Here is a 22,355-nt window from a genome sequence, read left to right as displayed (position 1 = left end):
GGCCTCCTACAAACGGCAAGAATTGGAAAAGGCCTAAGGCCGATTTCATCTTGAAACCTGAACAAAGGAGGGAAGTACTACAATGGATCAAGGCGTTAATGTTCCCTGATGGCTATGCAGCGAACCTGAGCAGGGGAGTGAACTTAGGCACTATGCGAGTCAACGGTATGAAGAGTCATGACTACCACGTATGGATTGAGCGGCTTCTTCCGGCGATGGTACGAGGCTACGTTCCTGAGCATCTCTGGCTAGTGCTGGCAGAGTTGAGCTATTTCTTCTGCCAGCTTTGTGCCAAGGAGCTATCTCGGACCATGGTTGCAAACTTGGAGAAAGTGGCACCTGAGTTGCTTTGTAAGTTGGAGAAGATCTTTCCACCTGGCTTCTTCTTGTCGATGCAGCATTTGATTGTGCACCTCCCTTATGAGGCACATATGGGGGGGCCCGTGCAGGCCCGTTGGTGCTACCCAATCGAGAGATGTCTGAAGGCCGTTCGCAAAAAATGTAGAAATAAAGCCAAAATTGAGACTTCCATTGCAGAGGCTTCTATTCTGGAGGAGGTGACAAACTTCACACAGCTATACTACACGGAGAACCTTCCTAGCGTGCATAATCCACTCCCTCGCTACAATGTTGACGAGAATGAATCCAACCTTAGCCTTTTCCAAGGGCAACTCGGCAGGTCAAGTGGATCGACCAATAAGAGGTTGGAAAATGAAGAGTGGTGCATGATCATGCTATATGTGTTCCACAACCTACCCGAGGTGAAGTCGTTCATTGAGTAAGTTCTCAAAGAACTTGTTTAAATACGCTGTCACTATTCTGCATCCAACTGATTTTTTCTCGTTTGCACAGGGAATTTATTCGTGTATCCTAGCATCAACCAAGGGATCCTACCCCACGACAAACCGACACCCTTCTTTCACGGGGTCCGGGAGCAGGGAGGCCCGATTTCATTTCTTGGTTCAAAACAAAGGTATTGTCCAATTTACCTTGTACCTAGTTCGAGATTCCGAGTTTCGCGTACTTAGTCCGATAATCTTTCCTTCTTGCGCTTGCAGGCCCAAACCGATGCAACTATGAGTAAGGAGTTGAGACAGGTTGCAAATGGCTTCGACAGTAAGGTGAAAGCTTATTCAGGTTATTATATGAATGGATATCGCTTTCACACAAGAAGCTACGAGCGAGCTCGGCCCCATCGAAAAACCACAAACAGCGGAGTTTGTACTCTCGGCACTGATGGCCTCGAGTATCATGGCATAATTGAAGATATCTATGAACTTGAATTTTATGGTTTGAAACCTATTCGTCTCGTCATGTTCAAATGCCACTGGTTCAATCCTCGACTAACGAAACGGAGCCCTAATATTGGTCAAGTCGAGATTCGACACGATTCCATCTATCAAGGAAAAGATGTCTTTATTGTGGCGGATCAGGCCGTGCAGGTTTATTATTTGTCATACGCATGCCAAGGCAACAAGGCTCTTCAGGGTTGGTCTATTATGCACCAGGTATCGCCACATGGTAGACTAGCTGTCCCAAACGATGAAGATTACAACTTCAACCCAAACACATATGATGGAGAGTTCTATCAAGAAGATGGGCTACAAGGGAGGTTGGTGATAGACTTAACCGAGGCGATTAGAATGGAAGTAGACAATGAAAGGGTTGATGACGAGGAAGGAGATGAGGTGCAAAATGCCAAGGACATAGAAATGCTTGAGCGATTACATTTAGATGATGACGATGAAGGCAACATTGAACCTTCGGACAGTCTTGTTTATTTGGACAATTTTGATAGTGATGACGAGACATATGATCCAGATAATCCCAATAATGATGATTACTTCTAATACATGTAATACTATGTTATTTTGTAATCGTGTTTTGTTTATTTACTTAGCATCTATTTCTAATACATGTAATGATGTCTTGTTTGTTTCTTTTTAATTGCAGGTGATTGAACAAAGATGGCGGGCGGCAGTGGGCCAAGGAACGTGAACTCGAGGTACCAGAGAGCACGTCAGGACGCAGATGCCGGAGAGAACGCATCGGATGGGAGGAGGCAGAGGGCCAGGAGCAGCGGCAGCGGGAGCGGCAGCAGGAGGGGCCGGCCTCCTCTAGTCAGGCCGCGTGACATGTCGGAGGAGCGCCGTACCACAGACTCCTCGGAGGACGAGCAGGTTCTGGCGACGGATGAGGTTCGTGCGACGGACAACGAGGGAGAGGCACAGGAGGGCGGCGAGGCCGGAAGTAGTTCCACTGCCTCTGCTGCGGCTAGCCCCTACTTGCGAGGTCCCTCAAAACTCTCTGGGCCTCCGCTTTCTCCCCTACGCCCAGTGATCCGCCCCCAGGGGGACATGTAACTAACTTTAGATTTAATCACAGCTACTTCATATAACCTATTGAAAATTGTCAGAGAAACTAATAATGTTTGTTAATGACTTGTGCAGGCACTGGGAGGTTGTGTCGCCTGGTGACTCACGCAACCCCAACCACATCTTGGGGCTTCTGTGCAGGCACTATTACCCCGGTATTGTCACGCACAAGGGGACTATGGGGCCGGCCAAATCGTGGGACCACTACAAATCTGCCCCCAACGCAGATTATGAAGACAAGCAGGAGCGGGTCAGGAGAGAGTTCTGGGTAAGTCTCGTTCGCACAACTTTGATCAATACATTGCATTCATTTGGCACTTTTTGACATAATGAATTGATACATTGTGTCTGTCTGCAGACTTTTTCAGGTGTGAAGAGGGACAGGAGGAGAGGGCAGAGAAGAACTTGGTGAAAAGTGCCAGGAAACGCATCAGCGACATGCACTACGAGGAGCGCCTCACTTGCATCATCAAGTACTACGCCACGCGACTTGGTCAGAAAGTCAGCAAGACACAGGCAAGACAGATGCCTCTGACCCGGGAACAGTACATTGAGGTAAATGAAGAAGAATAATACTAATTCGTTTTGAGATTAAGTAGCTTTCATTTGGTCGTCTTACATCTCAAATTCTTTATGACATGTAGATGATTCCATGGTGGTGCGAGTCCTTTGCCGACTGCTGGGAGATGATCGTGGACAGGTGGTTCACAGAGGGTTATATCCAGGAACACGAAGCCCACCGGGAGCGGGCTTTGCAGGCGACAGGCCCCACACACCACCAAGGCAGCCGCAGCCTCGGCGCGTACAAGCAAGCTTGGGTACGTGAATTCATTTTTAGTATTCTGACGCTCCATTCTGCATGTTACTTCTAATCATCTTGTTGTCTTTCTCGCAGTCGGCGTCGCATGGTGGCCAGCCTTTGTCCACGTTCATGGCGTATGGACTGGCCCGCAAGGGAAAGGCGACTTCCGCTGTCACCTTCAGCCTGGATGACCCACCTGAGTCGTACAGCAACCCGAGCGCCCACACCCGCATCAGCTCCTACGCGTCGGACGCAAGGTCGGTCCAGGGGCTAGACTGGGATCCGAGCACCGACGACATTGATGGCACGACTGTCATGAGGATCGGACAGGGCAAGAAGCATGGGCGGTACTGGCTTGGCGATGGCACCCTCGAGTCCGGCTCTGTTCCCTCCCTCTCCCAGATCCGAGCAAGTACCCCGAGCGGAGGCCCGGCCATACGCCAACGGCCGTCCCCTTCACAGCAGCGGGTCGACGCACTCCAGGTTAGTCCAGTTTAACTCTTCGTACATTGATCTTTACATAACTTAGTTACCTTTACATTACTAAAACATTCGATTGAAATGTTGCAGGCCGATAACGAAAGGATGGCTCAGGAGCTGCGGGACCTGGCGGCGAGGACCGAGGTGGCCGAGCGGGAAAGACAAGCCGAGCGGGCCGAGCGGGAGAGACAGGCCAAGCAGCTGGCGGAGAGTACGATGTTCCTGCAGAACTTTGGGCAAGTGAACGGTGTACCTGTGCCGATGTTCGCTCCAGCGCCGCCGCCAGTTGTAGCTAGTCCAGTGAGTATGAATCCATATTGCTTCGACTAGTGCTTTCATTAGATGACCCACTCTAAGCGCCTGAATATCTTGTCCTTTATGCAGCCTCCGTCGGCGGGTTCGAATGACCCATCTCAGGCGCAAGCAGGCGGTGCCGAGTTTCCTTCACCAGGCACTCAGTTTCCTCCCCACCTTTAGTTTGTATCTCTTTTTCACCGCTTGATGGACATGTGATGCACTGTGATCCACTATCGACTTGTTTCGATGGTAATTGGACCTATTATGTTTGTGATGTCGTGTATGTGAGGTATTGTATTCGCGATGTGATATATATGTGTGGTATTGAGTTTGTGATGAGATGGATGTGATATATATATGCTATATTGTCTTTGTGATGCTTCAGATGTGATATATATCTTTTATATGTTGTGTTTGTGATTATAGAATCAAAAAAACAAAATAAAAAAAATTAATTTTTGAGGCTTTGCCGGGTGCCCTGGCCCTGGCACTCGGCAAAGCTGGGAATTCTCTGAAAGGAATTCCCAGCTTTGCCGAGTGCCAGGGCCAGGGCACCCGGCAAAGTTTTTTCAAAAAAAAAATTCTTTGCCGGGTGCCCCATGATCTGGCACCCGGCAAAGAAATTACGAAAAAAATAAAAAACTCTTTGCCGGGTGCCCCCGCGGTGCGACACCCGGCAAAGAAATTATTAAAAAAAATAAAAAATTCTTTGCCGGGTGCCTCCCGGCACGGCACCCGGCAAAGAAAATTTGAAAAAAAGATTAAAAAAATCTTTACCGGGTGCCTCTGACATGGCACCCCGCAAAGCAAGGGATGACGGAGCCGGCGCCGTAACGACCACTTTTCTTTGCCGGGTGCCGGGTTTGCACTCGGCAAAGTCTTTGCCGAGTGCCCGATAAAAAGCACCCGGCAAAGAAATCTTTGCCGACTAATTTTTTGCCGGAGGCTCTTTGCCGAGTGCTGCACCCGGCAAAGGCTTTGCCGAGTGCAAAGTAGCCTTTGCCGGGTGCATTCGGCACCCGGCAAAGCGCCCTAATCCAGTAGTGACTCCATATACTCCATGACGCCATCTATGCACCCTTCTCTTTGTCACCACAACCTATATCAAGAGAAATTAGATTCATCTACAGCCCTGACATATGCCTTACTCCGCTAAAGTGTTCGTTCCATGTTAACCATCACATGAGCTAACCGAATCCAACACCACACTCATCTTGATTTCATGCGTAACATTAAGAACCACATAACGCTATCTGAGTCACATATAGCAATTGCCACCTTAGCTTTGCTCTTCTGTTTTTGTTGTCATGCTATGCCCAACGTTTTACATGTAGCCTCATGCAGCAACCAACCAGGTTACTCTAGTTGCAAATACAGACATCTACCATCTATACTTCCTTGTAATTCATCCCTTGAAGCTTCTGCCTGTCATTCGATCCACACTTCAGAATCCGCATGTGCAATTTGAATCAATCCATGTCCTTGTTGATTTGGGAGCATGCAAACTCGTCCAATGCATACTTGCATCGAACTCATGCCACATGTCACCATGCCACAAAGAACGAGAACCCCATCAGTCGTCACACTCCTATGTTGTTGTCATCTCTGCCCCATGGTATGACTATCCTATCATTGCCAACCTCTCTTGTGATTTAGGGTTGCTTCAAGAGTTACAAATATGGTTTGCGGCCTAGAAGCTTTATTGTTTTTTATGTTTTTTCTATGTTTCTCAGCTTTTCGTTATTTAGGGTTCTTTCAAAGGTTATAACTATGATTTGCCCTGCCTAGTTGGCAGCTTGTATTTTTGTATCATTTCTATGTTGTTACTTGTGTTGCCCCCTAGTTGTAAGCCTTTCTTGATATAGAGTTCCTTCAAGGGTTACTACTATATGGTTTCCCCTTTCTAAATCCCCACCCCCAAACACCAACCTTCACCCAGTGGCTATGATTTGGGGTGGGGGCATAGCAGGCTTGTGATTAGGGGTCTTGACATTGATTGTGATTAGGGGTCGTAACAGGGGTTATTGTTACATGGCCCTTGTATTTAGTGGTTGCAGTAGGTGTTGTTATTAAGGTTTTTAGCATGGGTTGTGATTAGGGGGTCGCAGCAGGGTTATGATTCAGGGTTACGTGTGCATTGTGGAAAGGAGTCGGGAAGTATTGTGATTAGAGGTTATGCATGCATTGTGGTTAGGGTTAGTATTTAGGGATTATCAGGGCATTGTATTTAGATATGTAGGGATTTGGTGGCCCTAAGAATTTTTTATCCCTAGCTTTTAGTTATCCTACTAGGAGGATGACCATATGCGAAGTTATTGTATTTAGAGTTGTTAGTTGCATCTTATAAAATTAGATACTTAATGTATTACTTTTAATATTATAAATATATAAAAAAACTAAAAAAAGATGCATTGGCATCCCTATAATATATATCTATGCACCCACAAGGCAAGTGCACCACCCTCTACTTTGCTCTAGTTTCTTAAGTCAAAAAAATTGCTCTAGTTTCACCACTGCTACCCATATATCCAGCTGACTAAAATAGTAGTACTCCCTCTGTTCCAAATTATATGTCGCTTTGACTTTTTTGGTACATCCATTTTGCTATGCATCTAGATATAATATTATGTCTAGATATATAGCAAAATGGATGAACCAAAACAGTTTTGTCGCGTGATGAGACTCAAATTTCAAAAAATAGAAAACCCTTCAATACGATGTCGGATGAAGATAATTTTTATATGTAAATTGTAAACCTCGATGAGATCTACAACTTTGTAGTTTTGAGTTTTTTTATTTGATGACGTTAAGATGCTCGAAAAAATAATATAAAATTTCAGCGCCTCCCGAAAATATCAAAGTCACTGTTTACCCGTGAAACAGCCCAGAAGGTTGAAAGTTGAACTTTTTCAAGAGTTGGAGGGCCAAAGTTATCCGGTTTTGAAATTCGAGGTTGAAATCCGAACTTTGGTGAAAATTGGAGGGTGTAAATTGGACTTTACCCTTTTTTTTACCACCCAACAACTCCAGTACTCTACCACGAACCAAGCAATCTTAGACAGTTTGGCTGTTAGTCGACATGAGTTTCAAGCCCAGCAATCTGCGCTTGCCTGGCAATCTCAGAGTCCGAGTTCTTGTTTGGTATGCTTCGAACCGTGCCCGTCCGCAGTTCGTTCAAGCCGCCTCAGACTCCAGTTACATCACACACGAGCTGCTGAAGCTAGTGTTCATGGCGTCCCTCCTCGCGCTGCTCCACGTGTCCGGCGCTTTCCAGGAGGTTGCACGCGCGAGCAACGACACCTCGTCTGACAGCACGAGCTACTTGCGCAGCTCTGGTGCCAGCGGACCCGCCACCGCGCCCAGGAGCAGGTCGCTGGCAATGGCATCATCTCATTCTCACCAGAGCGCGTTCAGCCTCGACAGCTACGGCGCACGTGGCGACGGGAGGCACGACGACACGCAGGCGCTGGAGAAGGCGTGGAAGGCAGCGTGCGCCTCCCCATGGCCGGCCGTCGTGCTCGTCCCCAACGGCAGGCGCTACCTGCTCAAGCTCGTCACCCTCCGTGGCCCGTGCAAGTCCAGCGTCACGCTCACGGTGAAGGGCACGCTGGTGGCGTCGCCGGACAGGGCGGACTGGAGCGACAAGGACAGAAGGCACTGGATCGTGTTCCGAAGGGTCAACAAGGCAACAAGCTCACCGTCAATGGCGGTGGCACCATCGACGGCAACGGCCAGAAATGGTGGCCACACTCGTGCAAGATCAACAAGACTCTGGTAAGTAGTGTGGCGCCGACGGCGACCCTTTTGTTTATCTGAATATTGGTAAGCTTGTGCTTTACTAGGAGGTGAGTGTCCTGACTTAGCTGAATTGGCTTCTCTTTTCTTCAGACTTGCAAGGAAGCTCCAACGGCTTTGTCATTCCACTACTGCACTAATCTGACTATCTGAGAGTGGACAATCTGAAAATTGTGAACAGCCAGCAGATGCACATGTCAGTCGAGGATTGCACCAATGTGCTACTGGCACGGTTTATCCATCACAGCGCCTGGCACGAGCCCTAACACTGACGGCATCCACATCACTCGGAGCAAAGATGTACGGGTCACAAACTGCAAGATCAAGACCGGTAAGTACCTTGTTCCTTATTCGCATTGTTTAGAACACATGCCACTGTATCTTCAAACTTTCGGTGGACTCAGATTTTGTTTCTCCTGTTGAATTTTACAGGGGACGATTGCATGTCGATCAAGAACGGGACTCATAACCTTCATGTCTCTAAGGTTGTTTGTGGTCCGGGGCACGGGATTAGCATTGGGAGCTTAGGAGACGACAACTCGAGAGCCGAAGTCTCCGGCATCACCATAGATTCAGTGCAACTTCACGGCACGACCAACGGAGCACGCATCAAGACGTACCAGGGAGGAAGTGGGTACGCCAAGGACATCACGTTCCAAAACATGGCCATGTACGGTGTCAAGAACCCAATAATCATCGACCAGCACTACTGCGACAAGGCTACGCCATGCGGTGAACAAAGATCAGCAGTCCAGGTTGGCAATGTTGTCTTCAAGAACATTAGAGGGACAACCGTCACCAAGCATGCCATCAAGATGAACTGCAGCAAGAATTTCCCATGCCAAGGCATTACCTTAAAGAACATTGACCTGAAAATGAAGGCCGGCAAGGGCATCACAGAAAGCACCTGCCAAAATGCAAAATGGAGAACATCCGGGACGGTTGTTCCACAGCCTTGCACTGCCACAAAGTAGGAGGGCAAGTGAACTTAGTTGCTTGTACTTTGTAGCATGTACAAATGGAGTGTAGAGACACCTAGCCATACTCATGTACATATGTTTCTGAGGAGTATCCGTTAATTGGTTCATTCATGTAAATTTCCTGTGTCTTCTTTTATAGAAAGTAGCAGCAGTTGATATTTCTAGGAATACATGCCCTGTTCTAGTAAATCCATGTACTGTAAGGTTACATGCAGCTTGAGATATGTAGCCTGCAATGCGTGGATGATGTGGCTAGACTAGTGAAAATGGAAAAATACAAAGACCTCCAGACGAATTCAAGACAATCTCTGAACTCTGAAATGAACCAAAGCTTTCATTATTCATACAAATTACAAGGTAAAGTATTTTTTGCTTCCCTTAGAACAACTGTAGAGACTTGGGAGGGCAAAACAGCATTGTTAACACCTCAAATATCAATTGCCTGAACACTGACTGACTGACTGATACACAAAATCCCAGAGTGGTCTACCTAATATAAGGAGCTAAGCTTGATCAGCAACCCAAAACAATTTCGCGCCTCGGCAGGCATCAGCCGATCTTCTCTGTGTTGGTGTCGTCGGTTGGCCAGATGACCGTCTCCATGAGCCGCTCTCGCATCAGCGTCAGGTTCTCGTCAGAGATCTTCTCGTACGTGTTTGCGTGGTCACATTTCTGACAGACAGATTATATATCCAGAACCCAACCAAAATGTGAGTCATCAAATAAGTCGGCAATAGGCAGGCTACAGCAGCACTTGCTTATCGATGGTTGGTTACCTTGATCCATTTTCCATATAGGTGAAGCCTGGTGATCATCACTCGCTCTGCAAGCTCCTGTCTCTCCTGCAAGATAAGCAGAGGCAATTGCGTGAGCTCGATTCGCAGCGGCAGAAGATCCGCACAGGAATTTTGTGGATGTATACGTGTAGTGTGTGTATACCTTGCTGAGAGCACGGAGGAAATGCATGCCGTCAGTAGGTTTGTTGACAGCGACGAAGCTACAGCAGACGGAAACAAGAACATGCATGTTTACACAATCATGAGCAGGGAAAATTCAGAGTAGAACAGAGAGGATTTGTTTGCTATTATTACTTGTAGAACCAACGGTAGCTTGGTGGGTTCAACTCGTAGAGCTGGGTCAGTACGGTCCTCACGGCTTTGTAGGTGAAGTAATTCATCAGTTGCTGCAGCCACAAACACCAGGAGGAAAGTTCAGTTCAGAGAAAAGGTCAGCCAAAAGCAAGCGCCTTGAATTTCTCCAAATTGAAATGAACCAAACGAATTTGGTCTCAGAAACTCAAAACAGATCCTATGTTTTTCCCTCGATCTCGTTGCTACGTTTCAAGAACATTACAATACTTTCTCTGCGTTTAGCCTGTCGATCAGCACATCTGATGAACAAGAAGTGCAAGAACCGGTACAAGAAAATCTAGCAGAAGTAATCGAAGCTGATGGAAATTAAGTGCAAGAAACTACTAGTTTAGTTTGAGGTACCCGCTGGACGTCGTCAAAGCTATCCTCGTACTGTCCCGCGAGGTTGCAGATGATGCCGAGGCCGCCCTTGCTCCTGCTGCAGCTCCGGCTCTGCTGCCTAAGCGCCCAGACCGAGCACGCCGGGCGGCGAGCCTTCCTCCTCCAGTCACCGGCGAACAAGCCGGTGGTGCTGCCCATCCCTGACCCTCTCAGCCCCGCCACACCCACGGCCGCCGGCGTCACCTGGACTCCGGCCATGCTGTCTAGGTACCTGTTCTTCTTGCAGCAGCCGCAGCCGCAGCTCGTTTCCCCTGTAAACCTGGTCGACGATCTGGGGAGCAGCTAGCACCGGCGGTGCGGTGTGGTATAAAAGAAAAGAAACCAAAGTGGCGTAGGGAAGAAGAGGACTTGTAGTGCTGTTTCGCCTTCTCGCTCCGTCCTCCGTCCTCGTGGTTGGCTCTCGCGCTGCCCTGGCTGCGACTCCCTCTCGCCAACCAAATTTTGTGAGGCCCAGGGCGCACGGCCGTGTGGCCGTCCCAGCCTCGGCGAAAAACTTTTCGCGTCAGCACCAGATTAGGCCCAGGCACGTCGGTCTCCGGCGAAGATTCTGACCGGAATTCCCGGGCGGACCCGCGTGTCATTTGGGCACGTCCACAGGCCAGATGAGGGTCGATCGTTGCCGGTATGTTCGGGGAACCTGAGACGACGAAAGTCGGGACGGCAGCAGCTTGCCAGTTTGAGTTTCAGGAAGGACGACACCACGGCAATTCCAGTTTCCCTGGCGCACCTCGTCGCAACTGGCCGGTTAAGGCTGCCTGCGAGCATGGAACCATTAGGTTCGACACAAACGAACCGGCGTGCAAGCAACGAATGGACTGTATATGCAAATTGGAGCACGACTGCCCGGGGAAAACAGCATTACGGTGGCCAGGCATTTTGCGCATTTCTTTCTTCTAGTGGACAGCTGCAGGGCAACAAAGCAAAGCGCGAAAAGAGGCCAAGCACAAGACAATTTTCCAGGGCGTGATAAGTGGCCAACAAGAACGACACGACAATTCCAATCACAATATTACAAATTACAAAAACAAAAACCCAAACCAGTCACCACAAATAGACTGGTGATGGCATAGCTATGTAACACTCATGAAACGGGTAGTACATGCCACAATACAAAACTTTACATGACAATCCAGATACAGGAAAATTAAAACATGGCAACCCGTTCAAAAGCACAAAAAAATCAGAACCGGATAAGGATACATATATCAAACAAATCAGATGACCAGCTATGAAACACTCAGAATCAGGCTAAGTAAACTGCAACAGTAGGCAGTCGAGCATCATCACTACTGCCTCCAGTTCTGCTAAAGAGAAAGCGCACAGACTAGCAAGGACACATTCACAGCACAAAGGCACTTAACAGCAAAACTGCATTCAAGTCAACCAACACCAGCCTCCAAAAGCCTTCACCGTGAAAAGACTATCGTGAGATAATTATGTAACATTCACTGATAAAAAGTACCATAGTAAGTACCATAATCCAAAACTTGACAGTAAAGAACAACATCCAGGGCAGAACAAAACCCAAAGTTGACTCACACAGTTCTTAACTATTGCCCTGTTCGCTTGGCTGATAAGCCGTGGCTGATAAGCCGTGGCTGAAAGTACTGTTGGCTGATTTGTTGTGAGAGAAGAATACTGTTATAGAAAGTGCATTTAGACAACTCCCAACGAGCAGAACTCTTCACTCAACCATCCTACGCCTCTACTGTCTCAGTTGGGGCCTCAAGCACAAGACCCTTGGTGGGCTTTCCCAGGAGGTCCGTGAACTGCTGGAATGGCGTCATGGAGAATTTGGTCTGAGTCCAGAATTCAGGAGTAAGGAAGCCATAGGTCTTCATCAAGCAGTCAAAGGTTGCCTGCACATAACCAAACCAAATGACTACTAAATGGCACTGAATAGACATCTATATAAGAATGTACGAATTAAATTGCAACAGTACCAAAAAAAAGGTAATATATGCTAATAGGTCAACTGTTAGTGTAACCACAGAACAGACTTAAGTTGGTTTAGAATTTTCGATGCCGTATAACTCACAAGCTAAGTACATGTAACTAAAGAATGATGTTACGTAAGTTTAAAACTTTTTTTTTGAAAGATTGTAACTTTAGATACTACATTATTCAAAAACTAAGTTCATACAAAATTCCAATACGGGCCATTAAGAAGGTAGAATCTGGTGCTAGAAAAGTAGACGGCCAATAATAAATGTCTAACCAGTCTTAAATTGAAGCAAAACTAGTGCATCTAAATATGAATTGGAACCAGATTCTACTAGTAATATGAATAAGAGATTTTGATGATTAACATCCAATCCGCAAGCCTTTCAAGATTTAACACTCATATCACAATGACGTTTAGAGTTAGCCTGAGTCATTGACATGTGGGTCTGGGTGTCAAATCTTGGAAGGCTTTAGATGTCAATTTTAGAAATTTCTCTGAACGAATTAGGTAAATCATAACAACACTATATAGTCCGTGTCCGCTGCAATTTCGTAATCACAATAATAGAATTATCATATCACATTAGTGGCCATCTCCCTAGACTAAGGAATAAATTAAAACACAAACAACAATTTCTGAAGTACCAAGTTAACTGATCCCATCTGATAAAGTGAACACCACAAATTCAACATTTCACATAAGCTCATTCAGATATCAGTATTGCAAATGTATAGAATAATAGAAGCATCGCATCATAAAATGAATAAGAGTGTAGTAGTACCTTGACGAAGTTGCCAAGGGTCTTAGTGGAGCCACGGGACGAGGTGAAGACATCCTCAATGCCAGCGAACTGCAGCACCTTCTTGGGCACGCGCGCGGCGACGATGCCAGAACCCCTGGGCGCGGGCACCATGCGCACGGTGACGGAGCCACACTTGCCGGTGACCTTGCAGGGCACGGTGTGCGGCGGTCCGATCTTGTTTCCCCAGTAACCCCTCCTGACGGGGACGACGGAGAGCTTGGCGAGGATGATGGCGCCGCGGATGGCGGTGGCCACCTCCTTGGCGCACTTGACTCCCAGGCCGACGTGGCCGTCGCCGTCGCCGACGACGACAAAGGCCTTGAAGCGGGTGCGCTGCCCGGCGCGGGTCTGCTTCTGGACGGGCGTGATCTTCATGACCTCGTCCTTGAGCCCCGGGACGAGGGTCTCGACGATCTGGTGCTCCTTGACGGGGAGCGAGTGGAGGTAGATCTCCTCGATCTTGTTGATCCTGCCCTCCTTGACGAGGCGGCCGAGCTTGGTGACGGGGACCCACTTCTCTTCCTCCTGACGCGGACCACGACGCCCGCCGCGGCGCCCGCCACGGTCGCCGCGCCCGCCGCGCCCGAAGCCACGGCCGAACCTGCCGCGCTCGCCGCCACGCTCGCCGCCGCGCTCCGCCATGGCCGGGTGAGGGAGGGGTGGTTGGGGTGCTCCGGAGAGTGATGGGGGGATGAGGGTTTGGGGGCTGCGGCGGCGCGAAGAGTGGCGGTGGTGGAGGCGAGGAGGTATTCATTTGGAGGGATGGAGCTAGGGTTTCTTTTCCCGGAGATGCTGCGGCGGAGGCCGTGGGCTGAACCATGGGCCGGGATTCCAGTGAACATTCGAGGATTACAGTTCTTAGGCCCGTTTTCTGTAATCCCTTCAAATTTTGTTTAACGGCCCATACACAAAGCAATAGATCCCGGCTTGTGGCCCACTAAGACGCTTGACTCGGGCAGTACTCTGCTTCAGTCGGCAGATGACAGGAACCAGTATACGTCGAAGATTGGAGCCGGGCCACCGCCGCGGTGTAGGACTGCGGCGCTTCAGATGAACCTGTGTTGGGTCTGGCCCGTTTGCAGCGTGGAACGAGAGAATACTCCACATTGGTGAAGACTGAAGACCAAACTGCTCTAAAATGTAATTTGGACACTTGCCAGTTTACAGGTTCCAATTGGTTGTTATGAAAAGTTTTTATTACTTTTCAAAATAAAATGTTTTCAAGGCCTCTTCTCCTTTTAAAAAAATTACTTATTCTTCAATACAATAGCTCTTATTGCACTATACTTTTTTTATATAATAGCAACTTCAAGCATATGTAAAATTGGTCAGGATGTACAGATTGTAGGAACTCCTGATTGCTAAATTCTATTTGAACAGGAACATGAATTCTTTTGGCGCTGTCTACAGGGCATTATTTCCTGAAGGGTTCATGGTGGCCAACTTTTCTTTAGAAAAAAAAAACTCTGTTTGTGTGCACATTGCAAACTATGCATGGCACTATCAGCATTCAGCTACGAGACTACGAGTATCTGCTATCAGTTCCAAGGTGATCGCCCGTTCCTAGCTGAAATGGAGACAATTGGAAAGGTGAAACATTGTTCCTCTACTTGGTTACTTTGTTGGTGTCGATGAACGATTGTTTATACACGAGTACATGGAGAATGGTAGTCTTGACATGTGGCTCGGGAACGAGGCTATTGCCACGAAAGCATTTGGATGGCCAGTAGGCGTGAAGATCTGTCTAACATATCAAATCAGTGCCAAATTCTATTGGGGAAGCACTTGGATGGTCTGACCTGCTGACCATAATAAAATCAGTGGATACATTGTACTAGACGGGAAAATTGGAGCACTACCTTAAACATCTCAAATCAGACAATTGCTTCAATGCCGGATTGAACACGGGTACATTCCTCCGGCAACCGCGGGTGGGCGGAAGAACGTAGAATTTCACAGGAATCTTGCAGAAATTTCACAAGAATCAGTTCAATTTTACAGGAATTTTTTCCAGCAATCCAAACATGCCCTGATTATCCGCTTGTGTGGCCGCAATCGTGGCATATCTGCTTCAGACTTTGAGGACATGAACAAACATCAAAAAACATGGAGCGAACAAAAAAGTGGGAGACCAAATTTCGCAACATTATGCATAAGTTCTGCACAGCATGATCAGATTTAGAAGGGTCCAGAGCTCGTCCACACTTGTCCCAACCCACCATGCCAAATCACGAGTTCACGACGAAGCACAGCTACAGCCTACAGACGACGAGAGCACAGCAGACCGTCACTCGGACGGAGCCCTCACGAATCATTCACGCCTAGACGGGCACGACCTTGACCTGGTCCAGCACGGGGCCGCAGAGCGAGACGCCGTCGGTGACCTTGGTGTGGTAGTAGGAGCTGTAGAAGGTGAGGCGGGTCCGGGCGCCGGCGGCCACGAACCTGAACGCCGCCGCCTTGAACCCACCCTTCCCGGCGGACTCGAACGGCACCTTCTGCGTCACGTTGCCCGCGAACGCCTCCACCAGCATGGACCCGTGGCAGCCGTTCTTGGCGTCGCCCACGGCGAACGACAGGTTGTAGGCGCGGTTCGGCACGGTGCGGATCACCTGCGCGATGGCGCTCTCCCGCCCGGACACCAGCTCCACCGCGTATTGCCCCGCCGGGACCGAGAAGTGGGCCGCGTCGATGAACCGCACCGCCTTGAGCGACTCGATGATCCACCCGGGCAGCGGCGACGTCGCGTCCTTCTGCTTCGGGGGAAGCAGCACGCCCACCGTCGAGTTCTTCAGCACCTGGGGACCGATCTCGAACCCGTCGTTCTTGATCAGGTTGTCTGCATGCGGATGCGACCAAAGATTCGTCCTTCGTCATTGAGATTACAATCGAACTGCAGTCCCCGAACCGAAAGAGAAGGTGATCCGTGGCCGTGGTCTCGTCGTTACCTTTGGTCGGGTACGGCGCCGGCAGCTCCTTGATGGCGACGGCGTCCAGAAGCGGGCCGCACGCGGCGTCCTCCTGCACGCCGGGGTTGGCGAACGTGACCTGCGCGACGGGGGAGGAGGCGCGGAACCCCCAGGCCCAGGTGTCGGCGGACGCGCCGCTGTAGAGCGTGCGCACGGCGACGTCGGCGGGCGCCGAGAGCGACGGCGACACGGCCACGCGCACGGACTCGTCCTGCGCACACGTCCGCGTCGCCGAGAACGTCAGCGCGTACAGCGCGCCCGGCCGCACCGTCACGTTCTGCGACGCCGACGCGCGGCTGCCGAGGCGGAGCGCGTGCACGCCGTGCGGCACCGCGAAGAACATGCCCCCTGGCTGCGGCCCGCCCGAGACGTACTCCACGTGACCCTGCACCGTCCACCCCGGCAGCGAGTGGCGGCCCACGATGAGGGTCTTGTTCAGCTTCCGCGGCGCCGTCTCGAAGTTGCCATTGATGAGCAGGCCTGTGTGTGTGTGTGTGACCAAGGATGCATGAACAAAAATCAGATCTTTCGCTAAGTCTTCTGCACGCCCAAACTCAAACAATGACCAACCATTTGTCCGGATCTTTCAAAAGCAATGAAAATACATTACTAGAACACTCTTAGGTTGCAAGCATAGAACAGTGAAAGAACACGATGAAACAGAAATGGAGCAAAAAGCTTAGGTCGTTCTCTGTTTCCTCTTCAGAGATCAAGCATAGACTATTCTGAATGTACTGCATTGGACAGAACATTCTTTCCTTTTTTTTTTGAGAAAGAGTCTCATATCTGATATACATCAAGGAAAACAATAGGTTGTACACAGGGACAACTTGACAGAACATTCTTGGAACAAAATAATCACAGCATTCTTGGACTGGAAACCCCAAAATGTGAACAGATGGATGATGAAAAGTAACAGAGTCATGAATGAAAATGTAGCACTAGAGTACCAGACCAGATTTGCTGTCCTGCACAGACATCTGTAGCAGTAAAACAGGAGGTTTCGTGCTTGCAAGCATATAACAGTGAAAGAACTAGATGAAACAAAATGGCGAAACAAACCCAGGCCGTTCTCTGTTTCCTCTTCAGAGATCAAGCGTGGACTACTGCAAATGCATTGCATTTGACAGAACAGCATGCAGATCTAAAAGAATGCAGCCAAATGACCCCGAGCCCCCGGCATGGGACAACAGAGGCAAGATTGGCACAGAAAAACAGCGTGTTGAAATGAGAGGCAAGCACAATGTCACCTTCAGCGTCTTGAGCATGACGAGGAGCAGGCACTGGGGGCGGAGCACTGACGGCGAGCGTGGCGGCAGCCGAGGAGGACGACGAGGAGGAGACGGAGAGGACCAGTAGCAGCAGCATTCCCCATGGAAGCTCCATTGCCAAGCTCTGTTCTCTTTCGCTTTCCCTTGGCTTCTTCCCCGGGAGCTGCCCCTTCCTTTAACAAAAGGAACCGATAACTTTCACTGCAAACCCCCTTCGTTTAGATATTTGCAAATCACCTCTAGTTCAAATATGATACTGTCCTATGATACTGCAAACTACCCATTACCCCAGACTTTTTGAAGTAAAAGTACCATTACCCCAAACTTGTTTTTTTTTTTTTTGTGTTTTTGGACGATGACGACGTGACTATCGAGAGCGAACAGCGAGTGGAGATGTTGTCTGTAATTAACAGTATACTCCTAGTAGCTACAGTACGTGAATTGAAAAAACAAAACTCTCGTGCTTTTAGATATATAGCTCAACAATTTATGATCTGTTTGATTCTACCGACGGTAACGCCGACGCAAACGATTTAAAGCTACAGGCCTTACCGGCCAAAAATGCAATTGAACTAAATTCATTTACGTTTACGTTACTGTTGAACCAACCAAACACTTCTTAATGTTATTGGAGTCAATCGAGAAATCTATTTATTAGGTCCTTATTATAAAACTGATACTCCAACTATTCTAGAATATAAATCATTTCGATTGTATCCTAAGTCAAACTTTTATTTAACATTGATATGAGTTTAAAAAAAAGCACATAAACATTTACGACAAAAAATTAGGTCTATTTAAATTAGCAATAAAAATATGCCTTAATAGAGCATTTATTTGATTCAATAAATGGCAGTAAATTTTATAAGCTTAGTCAAGATTAAAAAATGACTTAGAATGAAAGTAAAACTAGGAGGGAGTAGCATAGGGATCAAACTAAAGCGTGCATCTTGAATCAAAGAAACAAAAGTAGGCAAATTTTGCCATGAAGCCTGGCAAACAAATTGCTCGCCACACTCGAGAGAAAACTTTGGCAAGTTTTTAAGTACTTCCTTTACCCAAAAAGAATAGAAATCTCATTTCTCAAGTAATCTAATAATTCTAGATTTGATCAAATTTATTTATAAGTCTGTACCCATTCCCGGTTTGTTTTTTTTTTTTCCTTTTTCTTTCCGCTTCCGCTTTCCCTGCGTTCAGTTTCGTGACTTCATTCATCAAGTTTCCGTGGCCTTTTTTCTGGAAACGCCTTTGCCGGATTGTTTTTATTTTTTTCCCCGTTTTTGCTTTCCCTGCGTTCAGTTTCGTGACTTTAAACAGTAAAAATTAATATAAATATTGTATTATGTGTCTTTGTGTCGGTGTTTTTTATCACCGACGAGTAAATTTGTATTTGCGCGTCTGGCTCGGATGGTGTGCTTAGAGGACACGACATTTATACTGGTTCGGGCAGAAAGTCCCTACGCCCAGCTCGTCGCTGCTACTCGTGTTACTAGCACTGAAAGTTTATAGTAAGGGTTACAAGCAGGCGAGAGAGGGAAATGATCCCAAGTCTCTGGTGAAAGAAGTGAACGGGTGCTGAGAGCTCGATCGTTGCTCAGTCGTGTGCTCGTGTAGTGCTCTTGTGCGAATCTGGCCTCCTTCATAGGGCGTTCTGCTTTCCCTTTTATAGGCTAAGGGAAAGCGCGGGTTACAGCGGATAAAAAGGAGCAAAACGAGAGAGAAGAAGGTTTTCAGAATCGCCGCTTCTCCTTCAAGCGGGTCACGCCGATCCTGTAGATGTCAACAGGGATGGCTCCACGTCGCGGCCCTGTCCGTCACTGGCGCCATGCGCAGGCGTCATCTGCTGGTCATGGCGTTCCATCCCGTCCCGGCGGACGTCATGATGAACTGACGCGCCTGTCAGTGTTCGTACGAGGGTTAGACAGAACAGCACCGATACGTCCGATGCTATTCTTGATGTGAATTCTCATGTATAGCTCGTCATGGCCTCGGCTTACATCGAGTCGTGCCCATCTCTTTCCTGGTGTTAGAGTTTTGACCTAGGCCCATACGCCTGGACCTGGATTGGTTGGCAGCGATATGGGTCCCCGTCGGACGAGACGGAGCCCGCGACCATTGGGGGTCGAAATGAGACGGAGCACGCACCCAAGGGTCGGGGGAGACAGAGCCCGCGGCCTTGGGGTTGGGTGAGACGGAGCCCGCGGCCTTGGACGAGACCCCTGCAGCCTCGGGGTCGGGCGAGACGGAAACTGCGTCCTTGGGGTCGAGCGAGACGGAGCCCGTACCCAAGGGGTTGGGCGAGACATGTTAGTACGTTTTGCTCTGTCCGAGGAAGTTAACGTAGTCGCTAACCCCCTTGCTTTGGGTATCCCTAATATCGATACTCGACATTTTGATCTCTTTGTCTTTTCTTAATAAATAGCTACTTCCGTCAGTAATTTTCATTTGAAATAAAACTCATCTGATGATCCAACTAACCGATCTTATTTGTAATCCAATCTAATTTATATCTATATACTTATATATTTCTATACCTATATAGATAATATTATGTGTCAAAATTACATCCGTTTTCCCATCCACCCCTGCCTCCAACTACTGGGATAGGAGAGAGTTTGTTCTGTCCGCTTTTTTTACTTTGACACGGATTTATGACTCATACACGTAAGATTTAGAATAATTTGTATGTAGCGATAATGAAAATACAAGGTCTGATTCCGATATGTATTTGACCGTGCCCTCCATATCTCATGTATCACCCAGACTCATGATCTTCGCAAAAAAACTTGGATCTAGCGCTGACACGAATGCCGATTCCTATACGTATTGAATTACGTTGCAACATACAAGCATTTTTCTTGTATTTATACCACTAGAAAAAATTGTAAAATATATTTCGTAATAAATTAATTTGAAAACATAATTATCAACATTATTTTTATTTAAGTCTAGTTAAGTTTAAATATATTTGACTGTTGAGGACGCGAGACTTGACTTCTTTCCAGCACGGCGGAGGGAGTACGTGGCACACGGACACACGGGGTCAATCAAAGTCCGAAAACACCACTATACACGTGAAAGAAAGCAAACGGTCACCACTGGAAGTCTAGCAAAACATTGGCATCGTGTGACATTGCCCCTGCCTAAAATCATTCGGTGTTGTGGCTAATAACACATGACAATGACATGAACTCCACAGAGAGCACGATGGGGCCGGGCCATCCATAATGCATCAGCACGTACCCCTGCATAGTACAACCAAGGACTTGTAAAAAAAAACGAAGGTCGGAAGGTGGTTGGAGGTCCAGATAAATAAATAAAGGCAGTAGTAAAAATGCGCCTTTTGTGGTAAATCTCCGGCGTCCTCTCCCCCGACGGCCCGACGTGAAGAGGGTCATTTACCACCGCGTCGCTGGCCCCACTACTCCGTGAAGGCAGGACACGCACGCCATAGAGTAAAGAGCGGTGGACGGTGGTGGTGGTGGTGGGCGGTCGCCGCTGCCGACTGCCCATCCCTTCAATACATGCTAGCAGTAATCTTCACCGGCCCGTGCAACGAAGAACTTGCGGTGGTGCCGCCGTGGTGGCATGGTCATCATAAAGCAGGGGCGCCGGCGAAAAACTCGTTTGGAACCGGGGGCCTGGAACCAACAAGACCGAACGAGCTCCTAGTATGCACGGGACGGCCAAAGCCCAAAGCGAGTTTGCTTGCATTGCGCTTGCGGCATGCACGGGCAGGCAGTACGCAGAAGGGAATACAGTATCACAGTAGCACCAGATCGAGAAGATGCTTCTTCAATCTTCATCGTGATCGCCGTGGTAACAACGGAGCCACACACGCGTAGTAAACGTACCGGCAGCGGCTGCACCTGCACGGGCTGGGCTGTACGTGGATTCGCGATCCACGACGGACGGGCTGCGTACGGTACTGCAAGAGGATACAGTACAGTACATGGGCTGGGCACGCACACGTCCTGTAGCGAGCGAGCGCTCGCTAGCTAGTGCCCACTGGGAGTAGGCCCTAGTGCGTTGCATGATTTCGTCCGGCCGGGTGAGTTGTTTCCCGCCATTTCTGCCTTGGATGCTTGGGTGCGGGAAAGCGCGCGCGCGCGGTCGCGGCGGTGGGGTCGCGTCGTCGTCGAGCGGCAGGCTTCGTCCCCCATTGCCCATTGGGCAGCAGGGATACCGAGGTGAGTGATGAGGCGGGGCCGCGGGCAGAGGTCAGAGACTCCTCAGAGGTGGCGGTGCCAGTACCAGTACCAGTGGGGCCACGGCACGCGCGGCGGGAACAGGGCAGGGGTCGTCGTCATGCACGTTCCCCGCGGCAGGAGCAGGACGACCTCTGCACCGCATCCGCATCGCATGGGCGCCCTTCACGTCGATCGCGCCCCCAACAAGCGCCCGTGCCGGTCATGTGACCCTGCGTTCCTGCGCCCTCCCTTAGCCCCTTGCCTCCGCTCAGCCGCGGCCGGTTCGTGACCTTACTGACCTGTGACCTCTCGCTGGTTCTCTCTATATCCCCGGGCGGCTGGGCTGGGCCTGCCGGCCTGGTGGGCCTGGGCCCCTCCGTCCCTGCATCTGCTCGCTACAGGCTCCACCCAGTACGCGACGGCATCGTCGAACGCCTCTGACCAGGAACGGTGGACTGTCTCTGCTTGGAACGCAAAAATCTCGTAAAGTTTGCAGTACTCCCCCGTCGTGTCAGGTTCCAAACTAGAATTACGTTTTTTTTTAAATGAAGATTAATTAATTTAATTTTATATATAGAAAAAAAGAAAAGAACATGAAAAATAGATCCGTGCTCCAATAAGGCCTAAGAAATGATTAATAATAAAGTCTACTTGTGCGATTGTGCCTTTATCTATATGACGTGACATCGCATATATATATATAGTCAATATAATGCCATGTTTATATAACATAGTTAGCTACTGCTCCTTTTGTCCCAAAATAGATGATTTTTTTTTATTTTTTAGATATCATGTTAGACCCATTTATCTTATTCAGTTCTTTTGTGCAAATAATTAAAAAAAGTCATTATTAAAGTACAAAAACATATAGCCCACCATATATTTTCTCACAGAGTTTGTTAGAACATGTGCTTCGT

General features: G+C 48.6%; 3 protein-coding genes and 1 pseudogene across 3 annotated transcripts; 1 reads left to right on the top strand and 3 right to left on the bottom strand.

The window, feature by feature from the left end:
- The first annotated feature begins 3,473 nt into the window (after nt 1-3,473).
- LOC136483398 (polygalacturonase ADPG1-like) lies at nt 3,474-8,906 on the top strand (annotated as a pseudogene).
- Nucleotides 8,907-9,038: 132 nt separating this feature from the next.
- On the bottom strand, nt 9,039-10,667 carry LOC136483548 (chaperonin-like RbcX protein 2, chloroplastic). Its single transcript, XM_066480680.1, has 5 exons — nt 10,223-10,667; nt 9,821-9,912; nt 9,669-9,726; nt 9,506-9,571; nt 9,039-9,401 (listed from the first exon to the last, which is right to left on the bottom strand). The coding sequence occupies exons 1-5, from the start codon at nt 10,457-10,459 to the stop codon at nt 9,279-9,281; spliced, it is 576 nt and encodes a 191-aa protein (XP_066336777.1). The 5' UTR covers nt 10,460-10,667; the 3' UTR covers nt 9,039-9,278.
- A 1,020-nt stretch (nt 10,668-11,687) lies between these two features.
- Nucleotides 11,688-13,755, bottom strand: LOC136483475 (small ribosomal subunit protein uS5x-like). The gene is made up of 2 exons (XM_066480582.1): nt 12,988-13,755; nt 11,688-12,120 (listed from the first exon to the last, which is right to left on the bottom strand). The coding sequence occupies exons 1-2, from the start codon at nt 13,648-13,650 to the stop codon at nt 11,959-11,961; spliced, it is 825 nt and encodes a 274-aa protein (XP_066336679.1). The 5' UTR covers nt 13,651-13,755; the 3' UTR covers nt 11,688-11,958.
- A 1,377-nt stretch (nt 13,756-15,132) lies between these two features.
- On the bottom strand, nt 15,133-17,412 carry LOC136479260 (protein TEEBE-like). Its single transcript, XM_066477189.1, has 3 exons — nt 17,228-17,412; nt 15,957-16,457; nt 15,133-15,847 (listed from the first exon to the last, which is right to left on the bottom strand). The coding sequence occupies exons 1-3, from the start codon at nt 17,361-17,363 to the stop codon at nt 15,330-15,332; spliced, it is 1,155 nt and encodes a 384-aa protein (XP_066333286.1). The 5' UTR covers nt 17,364-17,412; the 3' UTR covers nt 15,133-15,329.
- Nucleotides 17,413-22,355: the final 4,943 nt, after the last annotated feature.

Source organism: Miscanthus floridulus, chromosome 1 (genome assembly GCF_019320115.1).
Source record: "Miscanthus floridulus cultivar M001 chromosome 1, ASM1932011v1, whole genome shotgun sequence".
In the NCBI taxonomy this organism is placed as follows: Eukaryota; Viridiplantae; Streptophyta; class Magnoliopsida; order Poales; family Poaceae; genus Miscanthus; species Miscanthus floridulus.
This window is presented reverse-complemented; position numbering and strand designations above follow the sequence as displayed.

What these genes read in the sequence shown, in the direction of transcription:
- LOC136483548 (XM_066480680.1), bottom strand. Translation starts at nt 10,459, where the DNA reads ATGGCCGGAGTCCAGGTGACGCCGGCGGCCGTGGGTGTGGCGGGGCTG. An exon ending in AGCTACCGTTGGTTCTACAA is followed by an intron (nt 9,727 to 9,820) that starts GTAATAATAGCA and finishes CGTCTGCTGTAG; the next exon opens with CTTCGTCGCTGTCAACAAAC. An exon ending in TATATGGAAAATGGATCAAG is followed by an intron (nt 9,402 to 9,505) that starts GTAACCAACCAT and finishes TCTGTCTGTCAG; the next exon opens with AAATGTGACCACGCAAACAC.
- LOC136483475 (XM_066480582.1), bottom strand. Translation starts at nt 13,650, where the DNA reads ATGGCGGAGCGCGGCGGCGAGCGTGGCGGCGAGCGCGGCAGGTTCGGC. An exon ending in CCCTTGGCAACTTCGTCAAG is followed by an intron (nt 12,121 to 12,987) that starts GTACTACTACAC and finishes GGTTATGTGCAG; the next exon opens with GCAACCTTTGACTGCTTGAT.
- LOC136479260 (XM_066477189.1), bottom strand. Translation starts at nt 17,363, where the DNA reads ATGGAGCTTCCATGGGGAATGCTGCTGCTACTGGTCCTCTCCGTCTCC. An exon ending in TCATGCTCAAGACGCTGAAG is followed by an intron (nt 16,458 to 17,227) that starts GTGACATTGTGC and finishes ACACACACACAG; the next exon opens with GCCTGCTCATCAATGGCAAC. An exon ending in GGCGCCGTACCCGACCAAAG is followed by an intron (nt 15,848 to 15,956) that starts GTAACGACGAGA and finishes ATCCGCATGCAG; the next exon opens with ACAACCTGATCAAGAACGAC.